Here is a 22,429-nt window from a genome sequence, read left to right as displayed (position 1 = left end):
ATGAGATAATGACCAGATAATCTGTTTTAGTGATGTTGATTGGGGAATAAATATTGGCCAGGGCACCCGGGAGAACTCTCCTGCTCTTCTTCGCAATAATGCCATGGGATCTTTTATGCCCACCTGAGAGAGCAGATGTCTCATCCAAAAGACGGGCACTTCTAACAGTGCAACACTCTCTCAGCACTGCACTGGAGTATTCCAGTCTCTGGAGTGGGGCTTGAACCCACAACTTTCTGGCAGAGGCGAGAGTTCTAACACTAAACTATTTCCTTTAGTGGGAGAGTCCAGAACAAGAGGCTGTAATCTTAAAATTCGAGTTAGGCCGTTCAGATGTGATGTCAGGAAGCACTTCTTCACACAAAGGACAGTGGAAATTTGCAACATTGTCCATCAAAAAAGCTGTTAAGGCTGGGGGTCAATTGAACATTTCAAAACTGTGATTGATTGTTTTTTTTTAGGTAAGGTTATCACGAGGAATCAAGGTGGGTAAATGGAGATAAGATACAGATAAGCCATGATCTAATTGAATGGCAGAACAGGCTGGAGGGGCTGTATGGCCTATTCCTGTCCTATCCAGATTCTGCGTGCAAATTGCCAGTTGGGTGAGGTTCCAAAGGGCTGCTGGCACCCGTGGAATCATACCCAAACATGAGCCACCACCTTTGGGGCAGAAGGAAACAAATTGCCAGAAAATGGTTGGTTCATTAGTCTGCAACTATTTTAATTAAACTATAAATCAAGTGCCCCCTAAAAAAAGGGGCACTAGAACCGACAAATTAATCAAATTAACTTTTACATTAGTGGTTCAAATTAAAATTTGGTTGCCGAGGGTGATGATGCAGTTCAATCCCTCCGGTGGAAGGCCACGAGCGTACCGATGGACACCGCGTGCTCTATCTCCAGGGACACCCTGGCTCGAATGTAACCGCAGAAGGGAGGCAGCCAGTCGGACTGAACAACCCTCTTAACCGCCCGCTGCCTGGACTGTTTAATGACTACCTTGGCCATGCCAGGATCAGTCCTACGAGGAGGCCCTCCGACCTGCCTGCTCCCCTCCGCACAGGATGCCCAAAGGTCAGGAGCGTGGGACTGAAGTGCAACCAGAATTTGAGGAGCAGCTCCTTCAAGTATTGGAACAGGGGCTGCAATCTCACACACTCCCCATGAACATGGAACACGGACTCTTCTCGACCGCAGAAATTGCAGGCGGTCTGGGAGTCTGTGAACCGATTTAAAAAACGATTGCACGGGACTGCTCCGTGCAACACCCTCCAGGCCAAGTCCCCAATAAATAAAGGGAGGACTCCCATGTAGAGAGCTCTCCATTGGATTCATTAGTCTGCAACCTTAACATTCGATGAAACGACACCAGCCTTCCGCGAATGATGGGCACCGGAGGGGCCGGAGTGCATCATCGCAACAGGGAACAGAATTTTAACCTGATTTTTTAAGGTTCCCTTTAACGTTTATTTGTTAATGTGCGGATTCTAGTGGTTGTGGCAAGGGGGCACATGGTTGAATTGTATTATTTTTAAAAGAGAAAAAACCGATAGCAACTTGCTCCAAAAACCGGCGTCCTCCCTACTGAATTCCGACAGGGGGAGACAATCCATTTGGCGACCTGCCTTTAGGAGGCAAAGTGAGTGGATCACGACAGACGGAAATACGACATCACCAACGCCCAAAAGCCGGTAAAAGGGGCTGAAATGCATCCGCTAAAGCTGCTTGCATTTATCTGCAGCCTCATAGCGGGTGCTTCCTAACGCATGTCTGAGATCTGCTATTAGATATTGTGCAACCCGCAGTCCAACCTGAATTAAAACGTCTACAGCAATCTGTAGTACCGTGTTATTTTTTCTCACCGTTCATCCATTGATTCTCGGATCAGGGATTTATCGTACAGAAGTTCGCCAGTTGATTTACCTATTGCTCAAATGGCCACGACGATTGATAAGGATGCGTGCAGAGAGTCGTATAACCTGGTCCGGGATGATAACAACGATGTCAATTGGTTTGTTTCAGCCCAAATCCTTCACTTTCTTGCAATTATGCAAACTTCGTCCTTTCAGACCATAAATGTTTATGTACCTATATCTTGTGTGTATTTGTCTCTCCCTTCCAGGGTTATTTTTAAATACGATGGACACCGCATTGTTCCAGACTCACAAGGCACAGCGTACGAGGAATTTAAAGTTCAATGCACAAGTAAGGTTTGGGGCTTTTCTGACTGTAAACGCCATTTGTTTTATTTATTCTTGCAGCATCTATCTAGTGGGAGTGGGAAGTCGTCTGCTCCCAGCTCACCTCCCCACAAAATTCCCTGTACACTCAACAGACCAGCTCGACATGTGATGGTTCCTTGCGAGGCACTCCCCGTGGAAATGTTCCTGGCTAGCGATATTTGCTATTAATCTATCAGCGGCTCACATTCTCTTCCCTCCCCCCCCCCCCCCGCAACATTAATCCACCCAAAGGAAACTATAGATGAATTGGATTGTAACGATTTGACAAGGCTGTGCTCAGTTTTACCATACAGACTGGAGAGGTGGGGGAACGAACATTTTTGCTAACGGAAAGGGAAACTAATTGATTTAGACAGATCTAAGCTACTAGCTAAATTTGGCTTGAACATCCGCAGTATTTTGCTTTTGTGGCCTGATTTGGTTACTGGACTGCATTTTAAAAACTAACTGAACTGAACCCTGGTGCATATTGCAACCATGGAGGGGCGGGGGGAGGTTTGTAAACGACTTCGTTAATCATGACTGCAAGTGCTCAGTGTATTAAGTTTAACACGCTGCTACTTGAATCTTTTTCGACATAATTTTGTGTTGCCAGCTGAAAGCTTGTAACAAAATGTAACTTTTTTTTTTAAAAAGATGTGGCACTCGACTGGGAAACTACCTTGTTTGACTGACTACTTTCTTTTTGGTTCCCTATTTCTGTAGATTGTAAACTCGAAACATCAATCGCCCGCCCGCAAATATTTAACACATGTAATACATTTAAAAAAAAACTAAAACATTCTAACTAGCAACTGACTTCTAGCTTACAATTCCCCAGAGACTTCTTAAAAATATTGAGTGATAATTGGCTGTCACTGAACTGGGTTAGTCCCAATGCATTGCAAACGGATTTCACTGTCGTCACTAGCCAACTTGAATCTCCTAAAGAGAACTTTTTTTTTTGTTTTGAAGACAAATTTGAAGCTATTTTAATAGAACGCTTTTACTTTTAATCTCGAAATTGTGATTTTGTATTTGCAAAGATTCAGCAAATTTTGTATTTGAAATTCATATATTCGTTTTTTTTTACTGTGAAGAATAGATTTTAAAATCTATAACTATAATTGAATGTTTCGCGTTGGTTCCAAAGATTGGTGGGTACATTTTTTGGGGATTTTGTTTCCTTGTTTTTACACCTCTGCACGGCTCTCCTCGTGTTCCACCAGTCACTGGTGGGCGTGGGGAGAAAAGGCGAGGATCTGCCATTGCTTTTCAACCAGTAGGTGGTGGAGTGAGAACCCAGTTTCTGCTCCTCCCTTCTGGGAATTGCTTCAAATGCTCAAATGCCCTACCCTCTGCTGGTGTAGCGCTACACCAATTTTGAAATGCTTCTGGAAGTATCTTAAACTTCTCCTGTTTATTAGAACACAACTCTTTTTTTTTTTTACTTTTTTAAAAACTCGTTTGACTTTCTTTTGGTGTATACCACTAATTAATTTGGAAGCTGTACATTGCACCCTGGGTTAGATGCAGGGACTGATTCAGTAGTGAGCATGTCTGGTCTCCTGTTGAAGTAGATGCTGGAAAACTGGAAGCGGTCTCTATCTATAGAGAGAACAGACAAGTTAATACTTTTAGGTGTGGAGACCCGAAGGGTCTGGTGGGTCCACAGCTGAAATGTTAACTCATTTGTTCTCTCAGCAGATGCTGACTGACTTCGAGTGTTTGTATTCAAAGGTGCCCTAATTCTAATTGACTGCCATTCTGGTTGTTCAGATGACTGTATATTGTTTGGGTTTCATCGGATCATCACTGGAGATGCCATGAGCAAACGTGCCAAGTTTGCTCTGATCACCTGGATTGGAGACGGAGTTGCTGGACTGGCCCGAGCCAAAGTCAGCACTGATAAAAGTTTGGTAAAGGAAGTAGTACAGGTAGGTCATTCTTTCTTGCTGAATTTATTTTCTTATCAAAACCCTCTTTTTTTTTAATAGGGTCTTGTTTATTATGCTCTTGATGATGAACTTGCAATTGCAGTTATTTCTATACTTCCACGAGCCAATCAAATGTTGTAGAGCCAATTGGAGAGTTTTTAAAATTGGTATGGTTACTAATGGTTCTAGTTGTTAGTCACTAATTGTCTTAAGTTTAAAAAAAAAAAAAAAAAATTTTTTTTTTTAGTCCTAGCCACCTTCATTATAGAATCTGATCTAAATTTACAAGCTGCTTTTGTCATACAAGGAGTCACCAGATGTTTTCAATAATATTTTTAAATGTTCTATGCTCCAAGATTTGTAGATACCAGGAGAAATTTGATTTTGAAATATTCAGCAGTTGTCTTTGCAATAACAGTATTGGGGGACTATTCAAATACAGCTGCATTTTACTAGTTTCCAGGGTGTCCATTCCTATTTTGGGGATGACACAGGTCAGTGCATATGTACCGTAGCTATAAGCTGTATATTCCTATTAGTGTGTTTAAAACCCATTTACAGTGAAGGTCAACATTTTCATAGCTCAATCTTTCAGGTTGGTTGGAAATAAATCGATTTTCACCCCAGCAGTTTGCTTGGTTACTTTAATTTGGAATTGGATGTGCAAGATGTTGCTTGAGATGGTATAAATGTGGGAGGAAGTGGTGTGTGTATAAGTATGCTTTCTCATTTTTGAAGATGTGGCTGCATGCTCCACATTGAAAGTAAATCACTTGTCTAATAAATACTGTACTACTCGGTCTTTAAAAATGACACCTTAAAAAATTAAGCTTCCATTCATAATTACAATTAATGACTGCTTCAGGGCTAAGGACTCCTACAGTGACTCCATCTTAAAAAGTAATCTGTCTTGCTGCTCATCCTCAGCGAAGTTCACAAGATGGGGTTACAATTTAGGCTTTCCAACACTTGACTAGTATCTACGCAAGAAAGGCAGTTTCCATTAGCAGACAGTCTCCTATGAATCAAAATATGCTCCCTTGTGCAGCTTGTATGGGATAGCAAGCTATGGGAATAATTAACTTTATTTATAGCATAACCCACTAAGAGATTAAATAGAATGCTTATCACCTTGTGTCTATTCGTACACTTAGACCATTTATAAGAACATAAGAAATAGGAACAGGAGTAGGCCATATGGCCCCTTGAGCTGGCTCCACCATTCAATATGATCATGGCTGATCTGATCATGGACTCTGCTCCACTTCCCCACCTGCTCCCAATAGCCCCTTATCCCCTTATAGTTTAAGAAACTGTCTATTTCTGTCTTGAATTTATTCAATGTCCCAACTTCCACAGCTCTCTGAGGCAGCAAATTCCACAGATTTACAACCCTCTGAGGAAATTTCTCCTCATCTCAGTTCTAAATAGGTGACCCCTTATTCTAAGATCATGCCCTCTAGTTCTAGTCTCCCCCATCTGTGGAAACATTCTCTCTGCATCCACCCTGTCAAGCCCCCTCAATATGTTTCGATAAGATCACCTCTCATTCTTCTGAATTCCAATGAGTAGAGGCCCTACCTACTCAACCTTTCCTCATAAGTCAACCCCCTCATCCCTGGAATCAACCTAGTGAACCTTCTCTGAACTGCCTCCAAAGCAAGTATATCCTTTCGTACATATGGAAACCAAAACTGCACGCAGTATTCCAGGTGTGGCCTCACCAATACCTTTTTTTATATAGCTGTAGCTAAGACTTCCCTGCTTTTATACTTGATCCCCTTTGCAATAAAGGTCAAGATACCATTGGCCTTCCTGATCACTTGCTGTACCTGCAGACTATCCTTTTGTGTTTCATGCACAAGGAACCCCAGGTCCTGCTGTACTGCAGCACTTTGCAATTTTCTCCCTTTTAAATAATAACTATGCTCAGGTTAACACTAATAGATATTAAGGTGATTGCACAGCAAGTTACTGATGGGGCAAATGCTTAAGGGTACTATGTCCACAAAAGGTGAAATGTATATCTTCAGTATGTATTTCTTGCACCATCTGATCTTAAAAATGAGTTCTGGAAATCATCTTAAATAATTGTCCAGTTGCAATTAGTACATGAGCAATACATTTCCTGTCCTATGCTAGCCCAAGAATTTCTCATGCCAATTTCAGAAACTGAAAAGATGTGGTTAAAAGTCTGCAGTGTGTAGTTAAGCCGATGAAGCTTACAAATAGAGCTGTCAATTGATCAAAGATGCGAACAGGGAATTTGATATTCACCATCTTTTAAACCAGGACTGGCTAGTACTATAAACAAACTCAATGTGGATGAGGGAGGCATTTTCGCCCCTTTGGCTTAATTCTTTAATTCCAGCTCTCGCTCTTGCTCTCCTTCTTCCCCCCCCCCCCCCCCCCCCCCCCAGGCTGGACACAGTCCATAATATCTCTCGAACTCTCAATATAGTTGTGCATATTGAACTTTTAGAACACAGTCTACTTGATGGTTCAGCCACTTGCCAGAAATTAAACCCATTCCTTGTGTCTGATATTGGACCCTTTTTTTAAATAAATACTTGTTTAGGACAAGCTGGAAAAAGTCATGCTTCTGCATTCTGTCTAATCTACAGAGCAAAAATATGACTGTCTCTTGCAGACAGCTTCTGTCTCAATTTAAATATGGGTGAATAAAGATTGTTTTCAGTTAGCTGCGCCTCTCTCCTGGACAAAGGAAAGCCTTCTCCAAGTGACAGCTAGTTGAAGTCTTGGCTTTGTGTTCCTCAATTTTTTTTTTAAACAAGTCTCTCTTCCAACCTCTGGGCAGGTGGAAGAGTGCTTAAGGTCATGTTCTGTCTCACTCACCTGCACCTCTTCCCTATTTCTCTCTCTTCCCCCCCCCCCCCCCCCCCCACACACATTTTTCCCCATGGGCCAGTCTTGAGCAGAATGTGCCCACATGTGAGTGAACATATGAAAATTGCATGCAAATTAGGGGAACATGGCTTCTATTGTTTCCTGCCATTTGTGCTGAATGCAAGGGTTACTTATTTGGCTTGGGTGCCCACTATTAAAAGGAGGAAATGTTTTCTTGCTGACCAGAGCCTGTGTAAGTACATGGAGGGTTGCATTCCACAGGCCCAAGAAGGAAGTTTTTTTTGATGGAGTGGTGGAAATCCAGCAATCTAGATGGCATGGAAGCTGCCTGCATCCAGAGCCTGTTGTAGGCCTAGGAGTGTTGGAGCTTGGCTTCATAGAAACATAGAAAATAGGTGCAGGAGTATGCTATTCGGCCCTTTGTGCCTGTGCCACTATTCAATATGATCATGCAACTTTAGTACCCCTTTCCTGCTTTCTCTCCATACCCCTTGATCCCTTTAGCCGTAAGGGTCACAAACAACTCCTTTTTGAATATATCTGGCCTCAACAACTTTCTGTGATTGAGAATTCCACAGGTTCACAATTCTGAGTGAAGAAGTTTCTCCTCATCTCGGTCTTAAATGGGTTACCCCTTATCCTTAGACTGTGACCCCTGGTTCTGGACTTTCCCCAACCTCAGGAACATTCTTCCTGCATCTAACCTGTCCAAACTTGTCAGATTTTTATGTTTGAGATCCTCTCTCATTCTTCTAAATTCCAGTGAATGTAAGCCTAGTTGATCCAGTCTTTCTTCATATGTCAGTCCTGCCATCCTGGGAATCAGTCTGGTGAACCTTCGCTGCATTCCCTCAATAGCAAGAATGTTCTTCTGATTAGGAGACCAAAACTGCACACAATATTCAAGGTGTGACCTCACCAAGGCCCTGTACAACTGCAGTAAGACCTCCCTGCTCCTATACTCAAATCCTCTGTCTATGAAGGCCAACATGCCATTTGCTGCCTTCACTGCCTGCTGTACCTGCATGCCAACTTTCAATGACTGATGTACCATGACACCCTGCCAACTTTCAATGACTGATGTACCATGACACCCAGGTCTCATTGCACCTCCCCTTTTCCTAATCTGTCACCATTCAGATGATATTCTGCCTTCCTGTTTTGCCAGAAATGGATAACCTCATTTGTCTACATTATACTGCATCTGCCATGCATTTTCCCACTCACCTAACCTGTCTAAGTCACCCTGCAGCCTCTTGGTGTCCTCCTCACAGCTCAGTGTTTATTCCCCCAAGCCACCAGTTATGCAAATTACATTGATGCTGTAAAGTCGGATGGGGTCAGGGTGACATTTATGGCAAGTGCAAGTCTTGCTCTCACCTTTTGCCTCCACCCTCCCAGAGATGTACCTCACACAATTGGTGTAGGAGTGGGAAAGTCGAGGCAGATTTCCTTATTGAATCCTCGAGTGTTCATTATTTTGTGAAGCTATTGGTTGAGTTCTACACAAGATTCCATTATCTACACTCTTGTACTGCCTTCAGGGTGAAATTTGAGCCTCGAAGCTGCATATGAATGTGGGAACTGTTTGGTGCTTTAATGCAAGATGTTTGTGTTAAGCGCTCAACCTTATTTGATAAATCCCTTGACAATTAGCAAGTAATTATTTTATGATCTCCACCCTTGTACTTTACAGATAGAGGTAAGACATGTTTTCAAAGGGTTAATTGACCAAAATCTCTTCCACCTAACCTTTCTTTAAATTTTCTCTGCCCTTGTGTGTGACTATTACATCTTGTTGGGGAACACTACCAAAACACATTACCTGGTCACTTATCTCTGCTTTTTGTGCCAATTGGCTACTGTATTTGCCTACATTGTGACAGTGACTACATTTCAACATTACTTCACTAGCTGAGTGCTTTGGGACATCCGGAGGAAGTGAAAGGCGCTATAAATGCAAGCTCATTCTTCCTTTCTACTCTTTCCCTTCCTCAAATCTACCACCAAGCTCATGGCCTACAGGGCTGTAGTAATACCTGCCCTCCTGTATGGGTCTGAGGCATGGATGATGTATAGAAGGCACCTCAAGTCGCTGGAGATATATCACCAACTATGTCTCCGCAAGATCTTGCAAATCCCCTGGGAGGACAGACGCACCAACATCAGTATCCTCAATCAGGCTAAAATCCCCAGTATTAGTGTGGTCAGTGCTTCATCAGCTTTGCTGGGCAGGCTACATAGTTCGCATGCCAGATAAGAGACTCCCTAAGCAAATGCTTTATGCGGAGCTCCTTCATGGTAAACGAGCCAAAGGAGAACAGCAGAATCATTAGAAGGACACCCTCAAAGCCTCCCTGGTAAAGTGCGACATCATCACCTGACACCTGGGAGACCCTGGCCGCAGACCGCCCGAGGTGGAGAAAGTACATCTGGGAGGGCGTCGAACTCTTCGAGTCCCACGCAAAGAGCGAGAAGAGGTGAAGTGCAGGCAGCGGAAGGAGCGCGCGGCAAACCAGCCCCACTGACCCCTTCCCTCGACGAATGTCTGTCCCACCTGTAATAGGGTCTGTGGCTCTTATATCGGACTGTTCAGCCATCAAAGAACTCTCTTTGGGAGTGGAAGCAAGTCTTCCTCGATTCTGAAGGACTGCCTATGATGATGATGATGCATATTATACAATGTTTTGCACATCCAATGATGCCTAAAGCAATGGAGAGCCTGGATGGCTGGCTAGATTCTTGTGGAAGGTCTCCAGCCCATGTGCTTCACTTTTATTTAAAAAAAAATGTAGTTGGGGATTAAAGTAAATTCAGCTCATGAAATGTCATCCATCTAGTTTCACATCATAGTAATCAACTGTATATTTTTTTTTAAAAAGGGTCTTGGTTTTCATGACCACCAGACATACCAAAGCACTTTACAGGCAATGACTGTGTAGTCACTGTTTTGTAGGAAAAGCAGCAGCCAATTTGTGCACAGCAAGCTTTCACAAACAGCAATGTGATCATGGTCAGATAATCTGATTTTGGCCGAAGGATAAATATTGACTCTGACACTAGGGATAAATTCTCTGCTCTTCAAAATAGTGCTGTGGGATCTTTTATGTCCACCTGAGGGAGCAGATGGGACCTCTGTTTAACGGCACCTTTGGCAGCACTCCCTCAGCACTGCACTGGAGTATCGGCCTAGTTTTTTGTGCTCCAGTCTCGCAAGTGGGACTTGAACCCACAACCTTCTGACTGAGGCAAGGGTGCTACCAACTGATCCATGGCTGACACTTACTTGTATCTTGAACAATCTCAATATATTTGCTTCTATTCTGCTTGACCGATTAGTCAAAAGACTGAAATGTTTAGGTAAAGTACTTTCTGATATATAATCCATTAATATATTAATTTTGGGTCTGCATGTGCTTGCCCTTCCAGGCCAGGCACCTGAACTTGAGTTAGTATGGAAATAAATTATTAAAGATTTGGAATCAAGTGATCACTGTTTTGAAGGGCAAATTTAATTTTCCAGGAGTTTAGTAGCACAACGGCATTCCATCTGATGTGCAGCTAAAACATATTTGTTGAAATAATGCAAGACCGTTTCCTAACTCAACATGTCACTGAGGAAACCAGGGTAATTGTTTACCAGATCTAGTATTTAGCATCAAGCCTAACTCACTGACCTCCATGTGGGGTAACACAGGAAATAGTGACCATAATAACTGGCTAATGGAACTGAAAATCTACAGTTAATTTCAGATTTTAAAATGGTTAACTTCAATAAAATTGTCAAGACTTGACAAGACCCTACTGAATATAAATGGCATGTTTTTTTTTTTTTTTAAAGAGTGCATGTCCCCAAGAATGGTGTGTGGCAAGAATAAGCCAAGCTGGCTGGTTATGTACAAAGACGAATAAGACTTTAAAATGTTTTCACAAATTAAAAGCCGATCATTCTCGGGAACATAAAGACATGTACTGTGCACAATTAAGGGACACTCAAGCTATTAATCAGTTAAACGGTTAATAGAAAAGAGGATAGTGGACAATTGTAGCAGTAATGCGAACCTTTTTTAGCTACGTTAAGAGTAAGTGGACCATGAAATACTGGGCCCAAGTTTCCACACGATGAGCTGGGCGCCCTTTTTTCGCGCCTAAAACGGCGCCAGAAAAAAAAACTCGCAATTCTCGAGCGCTTTGCAGCTCCTTGTCTGTTTGGTGCGACGCCCAGGGGGGCGGAGCCTACACTCGTGCCGATTTTGTAAGTGGGAGGGGGCAGGTACTATTTAAATTAGTTTTTTTTCCTGCCGGCAATGCTGCGCGTTGGAGCGTTCGCGCATGCGCAGTGTGAAGGAAACATTGGCACTCGGCCATTTTTGTAGTTCTTTGTAGCTGTTTAATTTTTGAACATTTTGTTCGGGCAGGCCCTTCCTCCCGCCGTCAGGAACGTCTTCCTCCCCCCCAACCCCCCACCCCCCCCCCCCGCTGCGTTCGGGCGGGAACGTCTTCCTCCCACCCCCCCGCTGCATTCGGGCGGGCAGGCCCGCACTCCCTTCCTCCCGCCGTCGGGAACGTCTTCCTTTCCCCCCCCCCCCCCCTTGCTGCGTTTGGGCGGGCGGGCCCGCACTCCCTTCCTCCCGCTGTCGGGGGCGAACTTGTGAGGCTGGCTGAAGCACTTTCACACAGGTAGGAAGATGGTTTATTTAATCTTTTCTTTGCTTATAAATGTTTATTCAGGTTGGATTTATTTGTATAAGTATAAAATAAGGATTTATTGTCGAATTTAATGACTTCCCTTCCCCCCACCTCGTTCTGGACGCCTAATTTGTAACCTGCGCCTAATTTTTTTAGTGTAGAACAGGTTTTTTCAGTTCTACAAAAATCTTCACTTGCTCCATTCTAAGTTAGTTTGGAGTGCATTTTCACTGTGGAAACTTTCAAATCAGGTGTCAGTGGCCGGACACGCCCCCTTTTGAAGAAAAAATTCTGTTCCAAAGTAGAACTGTTCTACCTGACTAGAACTGCAGAAAAAAAAATGTGGAGAATTGCGATTTCTAAGATAGTCCGTTCTCCACCAGTTGCTCCTAAAAAATCAGGCGCAAATCATCTGGAAACTTGGGCCCACTGTATTGGGCCAGTGAAAGATTCTCAAGACTCTGCATTGTGGAGATGTTAAAGGAATGCATCAATTGAAGACAATAGTTGTGCTGTTAACAGTAAAATTGTTTAAATTAAAATGGATGAGGATACCATCTTGGAATAAGGAACCTGCTGACCCAGATGAGATGCACCCAAGAGTCCTTGAAGAAATGGGACAGATGTGATTGAGCCCCTGTCTCTTGGCTTGCTGGGGTCGGGGACTGTATGTTCAAACTCGAAGAATGTTAATATAGTTCAATTTCTAAAAAGGGTATTGAGGCAGATTCGGCCAATTGTAACCCCATTAATTTGACTTTTTGGTAATGGGTAACCTTTGAGCGGCTTACCTTGCCTATCCTGAAGAGATGTCCTATATGACCACTCGGATAGAGATGGTTTCTGTAAAAGGAAGTCGTTTCTTAAAAATGTGCATTTTTGGAAGAAATTACTAACTGGTGGATGAGGGTATTGTCTACCTGGACTTTCAGAAAGCTTTTGATGCCTTAAGTGGCTACTCTACCCTGTAATTGGAATTGGAGATAATTTGCTGCAGTGAATTAAGAATTGTTTGAAAACCCATAGGCAGAAAGTTGTTGATGGATTTAGATTTGCTTCATGACTAGTTACCACTAGTGTGCTGCAGGGATCGGTGTTGCTCTTTACTATTTTTATTTATGACCTTGGTGTAGGTGTTGTGGGGGATGAGCTGCAAGTTTGTGGATCACAAAGCGATTGTGGGAGTGTTGGGACTGCAGAGATGCTAAAATACTGCAAGCGGATCTTGATGTATTGGGAACATTGGCCTGTGTTTGTTAAATGATGTTTACACCCCCCTGCCCAAGTTAGTATTATGCAAGTGGGCAGGTCTATATATACACTCTCCCTACAGGGAATACAATCTAATCGTGTTGAAGGAAAAAGATCTGGGTGTTAGTGATTCTCAAGGTTCACAACCAATGTGGTGAAGTTGTATCTAAAGCAAATAGGGTACAGAACAATTCACTCCAAAATACAGCAACTTGTCTTTATACAAGACCTTGTTTGGCCTCATTTAGAATAGTGTGTCTAATGTTGGTCTGCTCACATGGTGGGAATATTGGGTACTAGATTGTGCAGACAAGTTATTTAAACTGGATAGATTCGGGAGCACTAGGGCTCACACTTGGCAAGTTACACAAGAGCAGAGCTATGTTGGGTGGTTCATTTCCCCCAGAGAATAGTGGAACACGTTGCCAGCTCAAGTGGTCAATGCTGGTTTGCTGTACACAGTGAGCTTGACCTCTTTCTAGCTGGTGTGGAGATCACATCGTACAGAGGATAGGTACTTTAATATAAATGGGGGTCAATGTGGTCTCCTGGACTAGTTTTGATTGCCTCGAGGGGTTGGAAAGGACATTTCCAGACTTTAAATGTGATTGGTCTGGTTATTTGCCTCTCCCAGAAGACTACATGACTCAGGATAGGTAGGGAGTGTCTAATCATGATGCACCATGACTGTGGACCATGGTGGATGGGCTAATTGGTAGTTGGAATATTCCTGTCCAACATTTTCATATGTTCTATTCTAAATTCCTATTTATAATTTCCTATTGTCACTGCAATTGCATCCTTCTGGCTGTGGAAGCATTACAGTGACACCACTAATGGGAAGGTGTAATTACAGCATGACTGGATTAGAGGCAGTTTCCATTAGAAGTGTGAACATAGGAATTTATAATGGTAATATAGACTGAGTTATATTATGCACCCTAGTCCAATTATCTCCTACCCTCGAACATTGCTTCACCTGAAGACTACACTTGGTCATGATGCCATGTACGAAGATTAATTTTTTTTTATGAACGAGAAATAGGAGCAGCAGTAGGCCATTTGGCCCCTCGAGCCTTCTCTGCCATTCAATAAGATATTGGCTAATCTGATCTTTGCCTCAACTCCCCTTTCCTGCCTGCTCCCCATAACCCTTGACTCCCTTATAGTTCAAAAATCTGTATCATCACCTTTTGAATATATTGAATGACCCAGCCTCCAGCTCTCTGGGGTAGAGAATTCCCAAAGATTCACGACCCTTTGAAGAAATTCCTTCTCATCTCCATTTTAAATGGGCGACCCCTTTTTATTCTGGAACTATATTTCCCCATGAGAAACATCCTCTCTCTATCTACTGTGTCAAGCCCCTTCAGAAACTTTTTTCAATAAAATCACTAGTATAGGCTCAACCTTAAGAACCCCTTCATCTCTGGAATCAACCTAGTGAACCTTCTCTGAACTGCCTCCAATGCAAGTATATCCCTCCTTTTTAAATGAGACAAACTGTATGCAGTACTCCAGGTGTGGTCTCACCAACGCTCTGTACAGTTGTAGTAGGACTTCCCTACTTTTATACTCTATCCCCCTTGCAATATAGACCAACATTCCATTTGCCTTCCTGATTACTTGCTGTACCTGCATACTAACTTTGTTTAATGCGTGAGGACCCCCAGATGCCTCTGTACTGCAGCATTTTGTCATCTCCATTTATTAAGACTCAAAAAGCAATTTTTAAAAATTTCTTTGCCCTATTTCTGGCTTTTAAGTAATGTTCTGTTGATTCCTCCCTCCCCCTCCTTTCATCATAGCTGATGCCCTTTAGCTGTGGGATCAGTTTTGTTGATCTCTTATGTGACCTAAATTAAACAGTGGGGTCTGCTCACTGATTTATATTATCTCTCTCTCTCTCTCTCTCTCTCTCTCTCTCTCTCTCTCTCTCTCTCTCACTGTTAATTCAGTTCCATTTGTATGATCCAAGTTGGATGGATAGTGCTGACCACTTGACATTAATTTTGGGTTGCTTAGGAGCTCCATTTGACACTAATTTGAAGTAGTTCCATGACCCTTACCAATATGGTTTCTCTTGCTAGTCCTGGGTGGTGGATAGACAGGTCTTGTGAAATCTGCTGGAGAGCAGCTGCCAGAATGTTTCCAAAGCTGAAGATCTGTTGGGAGGCTGGAAGAGAAAGTAGGACCTTCGAAAGCCTCAGGTGATTATCTAAAATCAAAGTCTGGTCTTTTATACATCAGTACATTGAGTATTGTCTCCATAACAATTGTAGTTGTTGCATTTTGTAAAGCATAAATCTTTGTCTGATACAATTTCAGTGGAGATCATTTTTGAGTAAAATGTTTACATTCTTGTGAAGATTTAAAAGTTTGAAAAATAGGGTTTCTGTTTTTTAAAACCAAATTCTCCAAGAACAATTTTAGGGGGAAAATACATTAATCATAGAATGCTAAACTTCAAAACAAGGTGAACTCAGTGAGCTGTTCATTTTGTTTTTATTTGTCAAAGTAAGCCATTGTTTGTGAATGACATGAATTGGAGGTTCAAACAATAGTAGACTGGCCAACCAAATACAAAGGGGCCTGGATAGGGTGGGCTCAAGAGTGGCAAATGACATTTAATGTGGACAAATGATGATGGGTAATATGACTAGAATGGCATTAAAATGGCTACAACATGGAAGAGGGATCTAGGGATATTGGAGGATAGTTCACTAAAACCAATTGTGCAGTGTGTAGCAGCTGTAAGGAATGGTAATCTGATCTTGGGATGTTTAGCCAGATGGATAAAACAAATCTCGGGAGATAAGTCTGCACAAGGCATGAATACAGCCACACCTAGAGACGGTGTGCAATTCTTGTCTGTGTACTACAGCAGAAATATCCTGCATGGGATTAAAGGCAGTGTAGAAAAGACAACCTAGCTTAAGATAGCTGAGCTATGTAGAGGTTGAAGAACCTGGGATTGTTTAGTCTAGAGAAGAGCAGGCTCAGGAGATGTTGATTCAAGTATTCAAGGTTCATGAGGGAATTTATGAATTGAGCCCTGATGATTTTTGAGCTTGCCACAAAGTTGAGAACCAGCAGAGACTCGCTCAAGCTTGGAGGGTGGGAAGGAGCACAGATGGTTTAGATTTAAGTATTTCACATACTTGAATGTGTGGCATTAACTGCCAAAGAAGGAATGGAGGCAGATTGCAGGAAAAAAAAATTGGATAGTGATTTAAGCAGTGGGTGATTTAAGGAGTATTAGTTTTTGGAACTAGCCAGGTCTGCAGAGTCTTTTCTGATCCTGAATTTTTCTGTGTTCATGTACAACTGATTTTTCTCGTTCTCCTGCCTGGCCCCTCATGGTGTTGTGACAGCAGGTTGGAGGATATGCTATTGTAAAAACACAAGCATTACACCAAGTAAAATTCTGCTACAGTGCTGCTGACTGTAAATTTAATAGCCTGGAATTTGCAGTCAGTGGCAAACTAACTGAGCTCACCATTCATTGAGCTTGTATTTATCCACCGACTTGCTGTGGGATTTTATATTCCAATAGAGCGGTGCCTTCTACAGGGGGTTCAAGACCTGTGAGCAGGGAAAACAATGGCGTGGCTCTGCAACCAATTTAGATTGAAGAATCTTTACTGAGACATAGTCTAAACCAGGAAGTGCAAGTTAGAATATTTAATTCAATGTACAGAAAGCAAAATAAAGTAGATAAGAAACAGAAAAAGTAAAAAATTGCCAATAATTAAAATCTGAAATGAGGTGCTACACTTGTAAAAGTAAATTCAGTGCCAGAGAGGTTGTTTGGCAATAAATGAGACTTGCCACACCAAAAATTCACTTGCCATTGAATGGACACGTCTGAACTTTTTTTTTTTTTCCCCTAGTGTGTTTAGCGGGTAAGTACCTAACTTCAGGCTCTTCCTTGTATTTCAATGTTGAGCCTTGAGGCGAGGACCAGTGTAGTGAAGCTTGTGGAGGAACAGGGCAACACAATGATGTCATGATTCCCACATTTAACTGCTCCTGTGTTGGGAGCTGTCTGATTTACTCAATAATGGTGAGCGCTGCTGGTGTCATTGGCCCATATTTTGTAGCAAGAATAATGATGTGTCCTGTAAGACCACAGTGTGATTTCTGTGCATTGTCAATTAGAGGGGGATTGCACTTGGATGTTGAGGCAAATTAGAGATCAGGCTGGATTTCTTTATTGTTAAGGTGACTCCAGAAGTCAATTCAGAAGTATTTTTATTGGGGCAGTTTCTTTCTATTGGAAACAATAGGCTTTTTTTCTCGTAAAGTGATAGAAATTTTCATGTGTAACATTTGAACTGTGATGGACATGTCTCAACAAATGGACATTTTACTCCATGGTGAAGTCTTAATTGTGATGTAATTAACCAGCACCCTGGTCAGTTTTCTTCGGATGTATAATTGCTTTAGTGGTGAGTGAATAGTATTATTGAAGCTTTAATATGTAACTAGGTATGAAAGGGAGGGGATTGTAATGGGGTGTTTATGGTTGTGTAGGATGTGCTATAAGCTTTTATAGTGGTACCATTTTAAATGCCAAAATCACACCTTTCAATAATGTTGTCACCTTTCTCGTGCCACTAGATTTTTCCAGTATTAAATTTATAATGTAATTAGAGTACTCTAATCTAAATTTGGCTTAGAGAACAAATGGACACTAATAATTTTTGGAAAGTAAATTAATATAGCCAGTAATAAAACTTGTTTCTTGGAGCTTAATAGTGAGCTGGTTATTGTACTGAAAGAAGCAGGGTACATGCTTTCTGCTGTCAGGAAATCATCTGTATTCAGTGTCCAGAGTAAATTAGAAAGAATGCCAGGCCTCTGCGAGCAAAACACAGCTATTCTGGTTCTTACAATACAGCTTTTGTAACCAATAATAAACTAGTCTTAAAAACAGATGGCCTGAACTTTTAAAACACTAGGCTTCACTAAATACAGAAAACCCTTGCCCTAAATGCTGTTATTTCACCAGAGTTTGGAATGCTTTTCTCCAAACTCTGAACATTTGCACAATATGACTGCAAACTCCATAACACTGCTTCATGCTTTAACTTACACAATACATGAAGGAAATTTTGCTGTGAAGTAAAAGCACTGTTTAGCCCACTTTTATTTCAAAACTATGTGTAAATTATTTTTACATGTATTTTGGGATTAATTTTGCTTTCCATCTAATCGTGTTCAAGACTGTGACAATGTGGCTATTAATAAGTGTTGCCTTTGATTGGAAGAATGATAACCAATGTCCATTAAAGGAATATATTCATATAATCTATGAAATATTTCTGAAAATTGTGTATTGTCCACAGAACTGTACTGATCTAATTTTTATGAAGTGAATTTCACTGACCTTCATCCTCTAGTGCAATGTTCCTACCTGCTTTTTTGAGTGAGCTAGTGAAGGTTTCATTTTGTTAGAAACCATATTGAGGAAATCTTCAAACTGTCAAGTTATCAAAAAAACTCATTACATTGGGGGCACTTGCATCATTATACAGAAAGTGAGCTGACCATTGGATAGCTGTACTAGAAATGGGAGATGAAGTACTAAACACAAGTTGAGTTACAATTAATGTTCAAGAATGGCACAGAATACCTGTGATGCACAAGTGGTTTAATGTAATGCCCTGTTTTCAAAAAATAAGTTTCTTGTGATAGCCATTTGCATTATTTTATTTCTTAAACACACACATAATTTATAAAAAGCTGACTAAGAATTGCTCTGGTCACTCTATTTGGATGGTTGGTATACTGGTCAACCATTGGCCCCAAACTACTGCACACAATCTTTTTGGTGTGCCATAACATTCCACCAAGTGTACACTATCCAGTGTCACTGATTCCCAAAAGCAGTTTACCACTATAGGCTTGATTATAGTGGAAACATGCTTTTGGGATCAAATATTTGTTCCCAATGGTATTTTAGCCAGTCATTGTATTTCTGCAGTGTTAACTTGTAATAATACTCAACTGGCATTGTTCAGTATAATTTTGCTATCTAATGGAAACCTTTTCAGGCTTTCCTTGTTTGATAGTGTGATGTTCTATAGAGATGGTGCATTTTGTGTAATATTTTGTTAAAACATAGCATCTCAATTTAAATAATTTTGTGTACATAATTAAACTCTGGACCCTGTTCTGTCTTTCCTCATACCACCCAGAACAGGGTTTTTGAAAGTTGCTTGTTTTAAACTTAAATGTTGTGCTCTAATTTACATTTCATAATCTCTTGCGCGTACACGCCATTGTTGTTTTTCTGTTTGTACTACATATCTGCCTGGCATCTGATTTTATAATGGCATAAATTTATAAAAGCATCTGCTTTTACAGATTAATGCTTGCTCAAGAAATATGAAGTGTCCATACTTAATTTTTTTTAGAACTAACTTATTGCAACTACTTAATTGTTTTGTGAAGCCTTTCTGTTCATGTATCAGTGTTTTTTCAGAGCCTTGATCCTGAGGTTATTTAATTCCATCTAAATATATTGCTCTTGCATTTTGACAGTTTCTTCGCTTTTTTTTTGAAAATGTTGCGAACAGAATTGAAAGAGTACAAGGATTGAAATGCTTTTACAGTGGGATTTTTTGGGGGAATAAACTTGTGCCAAGTGCGTAAGTCACTTTTTAAAATCTTTCATTTCAAAACTGAGCAAGAGTTTCTCTTTTTTTTTGTCTTTTAGAACTTTGCAAAGGAGTTTGTCATCTGTGAGCAGCAAGAATTGGCTGAAGAATGCATCAAACAAGAACTAGAGAAATCTGGAGGAGCCAATTATGACGCACAACTTGAATGAAGTATATGAGCAACATGCCATCTGCTGCTTGGCTATAGGGTGTGGAGAAAATGGGATGGCCATATAGCTGCACTTCCACCCACATCAACCCCAAGGGACTTGTACTCATTCAGCATCGTGAATGCCCTCTTTAATTTAGTTGGGAGGTGCATGTAAGAGTCCACAAGCACAGTCAAAAGCTTTTCATCGATTTTTATTGGTTTGTCTTTTTTTTTGTTTAAATTGTGGTTGACATGACTTTTTTTTCAAATGGTCCCAGGAGAAGATTTCTTTTGTTTCAACTTTTCTATGCAAGTTTGCCAAGGCTCCTTGTTCTGGAAAAAATGTTGTGGGGGGGGGGACAGATGAAGCATTCTCAAATAAATTTTTTTTCAAAAATGAAATCTCTGGTGTTTGTTTTTTTTTAATCTGAAGCAACTTTTGACGAACTAACAACTTCAAACTATTAACCTTCAGGATTGTGCTTGAGACGTTAGTAAGTGTTTGTATATTTTTCCACTGGCAATGGTTGCTGGAGCAACTGTAGCCTGTCGTTGGGAGGATTGAGCTTTCTGGAATGTCCTCTGGATGGTAACTATCAACATCACAACACTTTTTAGTGATTTCCTTTTGCTCCTGCACCATGGTGGAAATATTTCATGCCCCTGTGTGCTCTTTTCAGTAACATTGTTGAGAGAATTGATAACATTCCAAGGATTGCAAATTCAAATTCCCTCCAGTAATGTGCAGAAGTGAATATTGTAAGTAATTGCCTGAATATTAGATATAGATTGTGTGGTGCATGGGAGATTTTGTGTTCATAAATCCGCTTCCATTTAAAATCGAGCAAGCATTTAAGCTGAAAGATGGTTTTATTGGTAGTTATGAATGTGGTTGTGCTAATGCCCAATGGATAGTGTAAAACACTTGTTGCAGACAAGTGTTGTTGTCGGTGAGGTCGCAGGCATTGTTTTTAGCTTTTTCAATGGCACTACAACTGCATCAACTGAGAACTTTAGCCCTTAAAACAAAAAATGTATACAGCCTTAAAGGGATAATTGCAATCTGTATTTAATTGATTAAAAACTGTTTGAATTAGCACTGTTTACCAGCTTGTGTTTGAGTATGTATGCAAGGGACTCTGGTTTTGCTTCTCTTTCTTCTTCTTCTCTCACACCCATCCCACCCCTTTACAAAAACTCCAGTCATGCAAGGGACAATTCACAGCCGTCTTGGTTGTAATTTACCAAAATTCCTTGGATTCTGGGGAGGTCCCAGCAGATTGGAAACTGCAAATGTAATGTCCCTATTTAAATAAGGAGGCATACAAAAAACAGGAAACTATAGCCTAACATCTGTGGTTGGGAAAATGTTGGAGTCCATTATTTAAAAAAAAAAAAGCAGTAGCAGGACATTTGGAAAAACACTTCAGTCAGGCAGAGTCAGCATGGATTTATGAACGTGACGAATTTGCTGGAATTGTTTAAGGATGTAATGAAGAGGGTGGATAAAGGGGGACCAGTGGATGTGGTGTATTTGGACTTCCAGAAGACATTTGACAAGGTGCCACAAAAGGTTACTGCACAAGATAAAAGTTCATGGGGTTGGGGGTAATAGCATGGATAGAGGATTGGCTAACAGTCGGGATAAATGGTTTATTCTCTGGTTGGCAACCAGTAACTAGTGGGATGCCGCAGGGATCCGTGCTGGGACCCCAACTGTTTACAATCTATAATGACTTGGAAGAAGGGACCGAGTGTAATGTAGCCAAGTTTGCTGATACAAAGATGGGAGGAAAAGAAATGAGGACACACAATTGTGCAATAGAACATAGACAGGCTAAGTGGGCAAAAATTTGGCAGATGGAGTATAATGTTGGAAAGTGTGAGGTCATGTACCTTGGCAGAAACAAAAATCAAAGAGCAAGTTGTTTAAATGGAGAAAGATTGCAAAGTGCTGCAGTACAGTGGGACCTGGGGGTACTTGTGCATGAAACACAAAAGGATCGTATGCAGTATGATCAGGAAGGCCAATGGAATCTCGGCCTTTATTGCCAAGGGGATGGAGTATAAAAGCAGGGAAGTCTTGCTACAGTTATACAGGGTATTGGTGAGGCCACACTTGGAATACTGTGTACAGTTTTGGTTTCCGTATTTACGAAAGGATATACTTGCTTTGGAAGCAGTTCAGAGAAGGTTCACTAGATTGATTCTGGAGATGAGGGGGTTGACCTTTGAAGAAAGGTTGAGTAGGTTGGGCCTCTACTCATTGGAATTCAGAAGGAGAGTTGGTCTTATTGAAATGTATACGGTTGAGTGGGCTTGACAGGGTGGTTGCAGAGTTGATGTTTCCACTGATGGGGAAGACTAGAATGAGAGGGCATGATAGAATAAGGGGCCACCCATTTAAAATTGAAATTTCTTTTGAGGTTTGTGGAACTGTGGAATTTGCTGCCTCAGTTGTGGAAACTGAGACATTGAATACATTTCAGACAGTGATAGACAGTTTCTTAAGGGATTATGGGTAGCGGGTAGGAAAGTGGACCTGAGTCAATGATTGGATCAGCCAAGATCGTATTAAATGGCGGAGCAGGCTCGAGGGGCCATATGGCCTACTGCTCCTACTTCATTTCTTGTACAAAATAA

At 41.3% G+C, this 22,429-nt stretch overlaps 1 protein-coding gene across 1 annotated transcript; it reads left to right on the top strand.

The window, feature by feature from the left end:
* Positions 1 to 1,713: 1,713 nt before the first annotated feature.
* Positions 1,714 to 20,153, top strand: cotl1 (coactosin-like F-actin binding protein 1). Its single transcript, XM_070897014.1, has 4 exons — positions 1,714 to 2,014; positions 2,126 to 2,208; positions 4,005 to 4,162; positions 19,695 to 20,153. Exons 1-4 carry the CDS (start codon positions 1,938 to 1,940, stop codon positions 19,803 to 19,805), a joined length of 429 nt encoding a protein of 142 aa, XP_070753115.1. The 5' UTR covers positions 1,714 to 1,937; the 3' UTR covers positions 19,806 to 20,153.
* Positions 20,154 to 22,429: the final 2,276 nt, after the last annotated feature.

This window comes from Pristiophorus japonicus, chromosome 13, assembly GCF_044704955.1.
Source record: "Pristiophorus japonicus isolate sPriJap1 chromosome 13, sPriJap1.hap1, whole genome shotgun sequence".
Classification (NCBI taxonomy): Eukaryota; Metazoa; Chordata; class Chondrichthyes; family Pristiophoridae; genus Pristiophorus; species Pristiophorus japonicus.
This window is presented reverse-complemented; position numbering and strand designations above follow the sequence as displayed.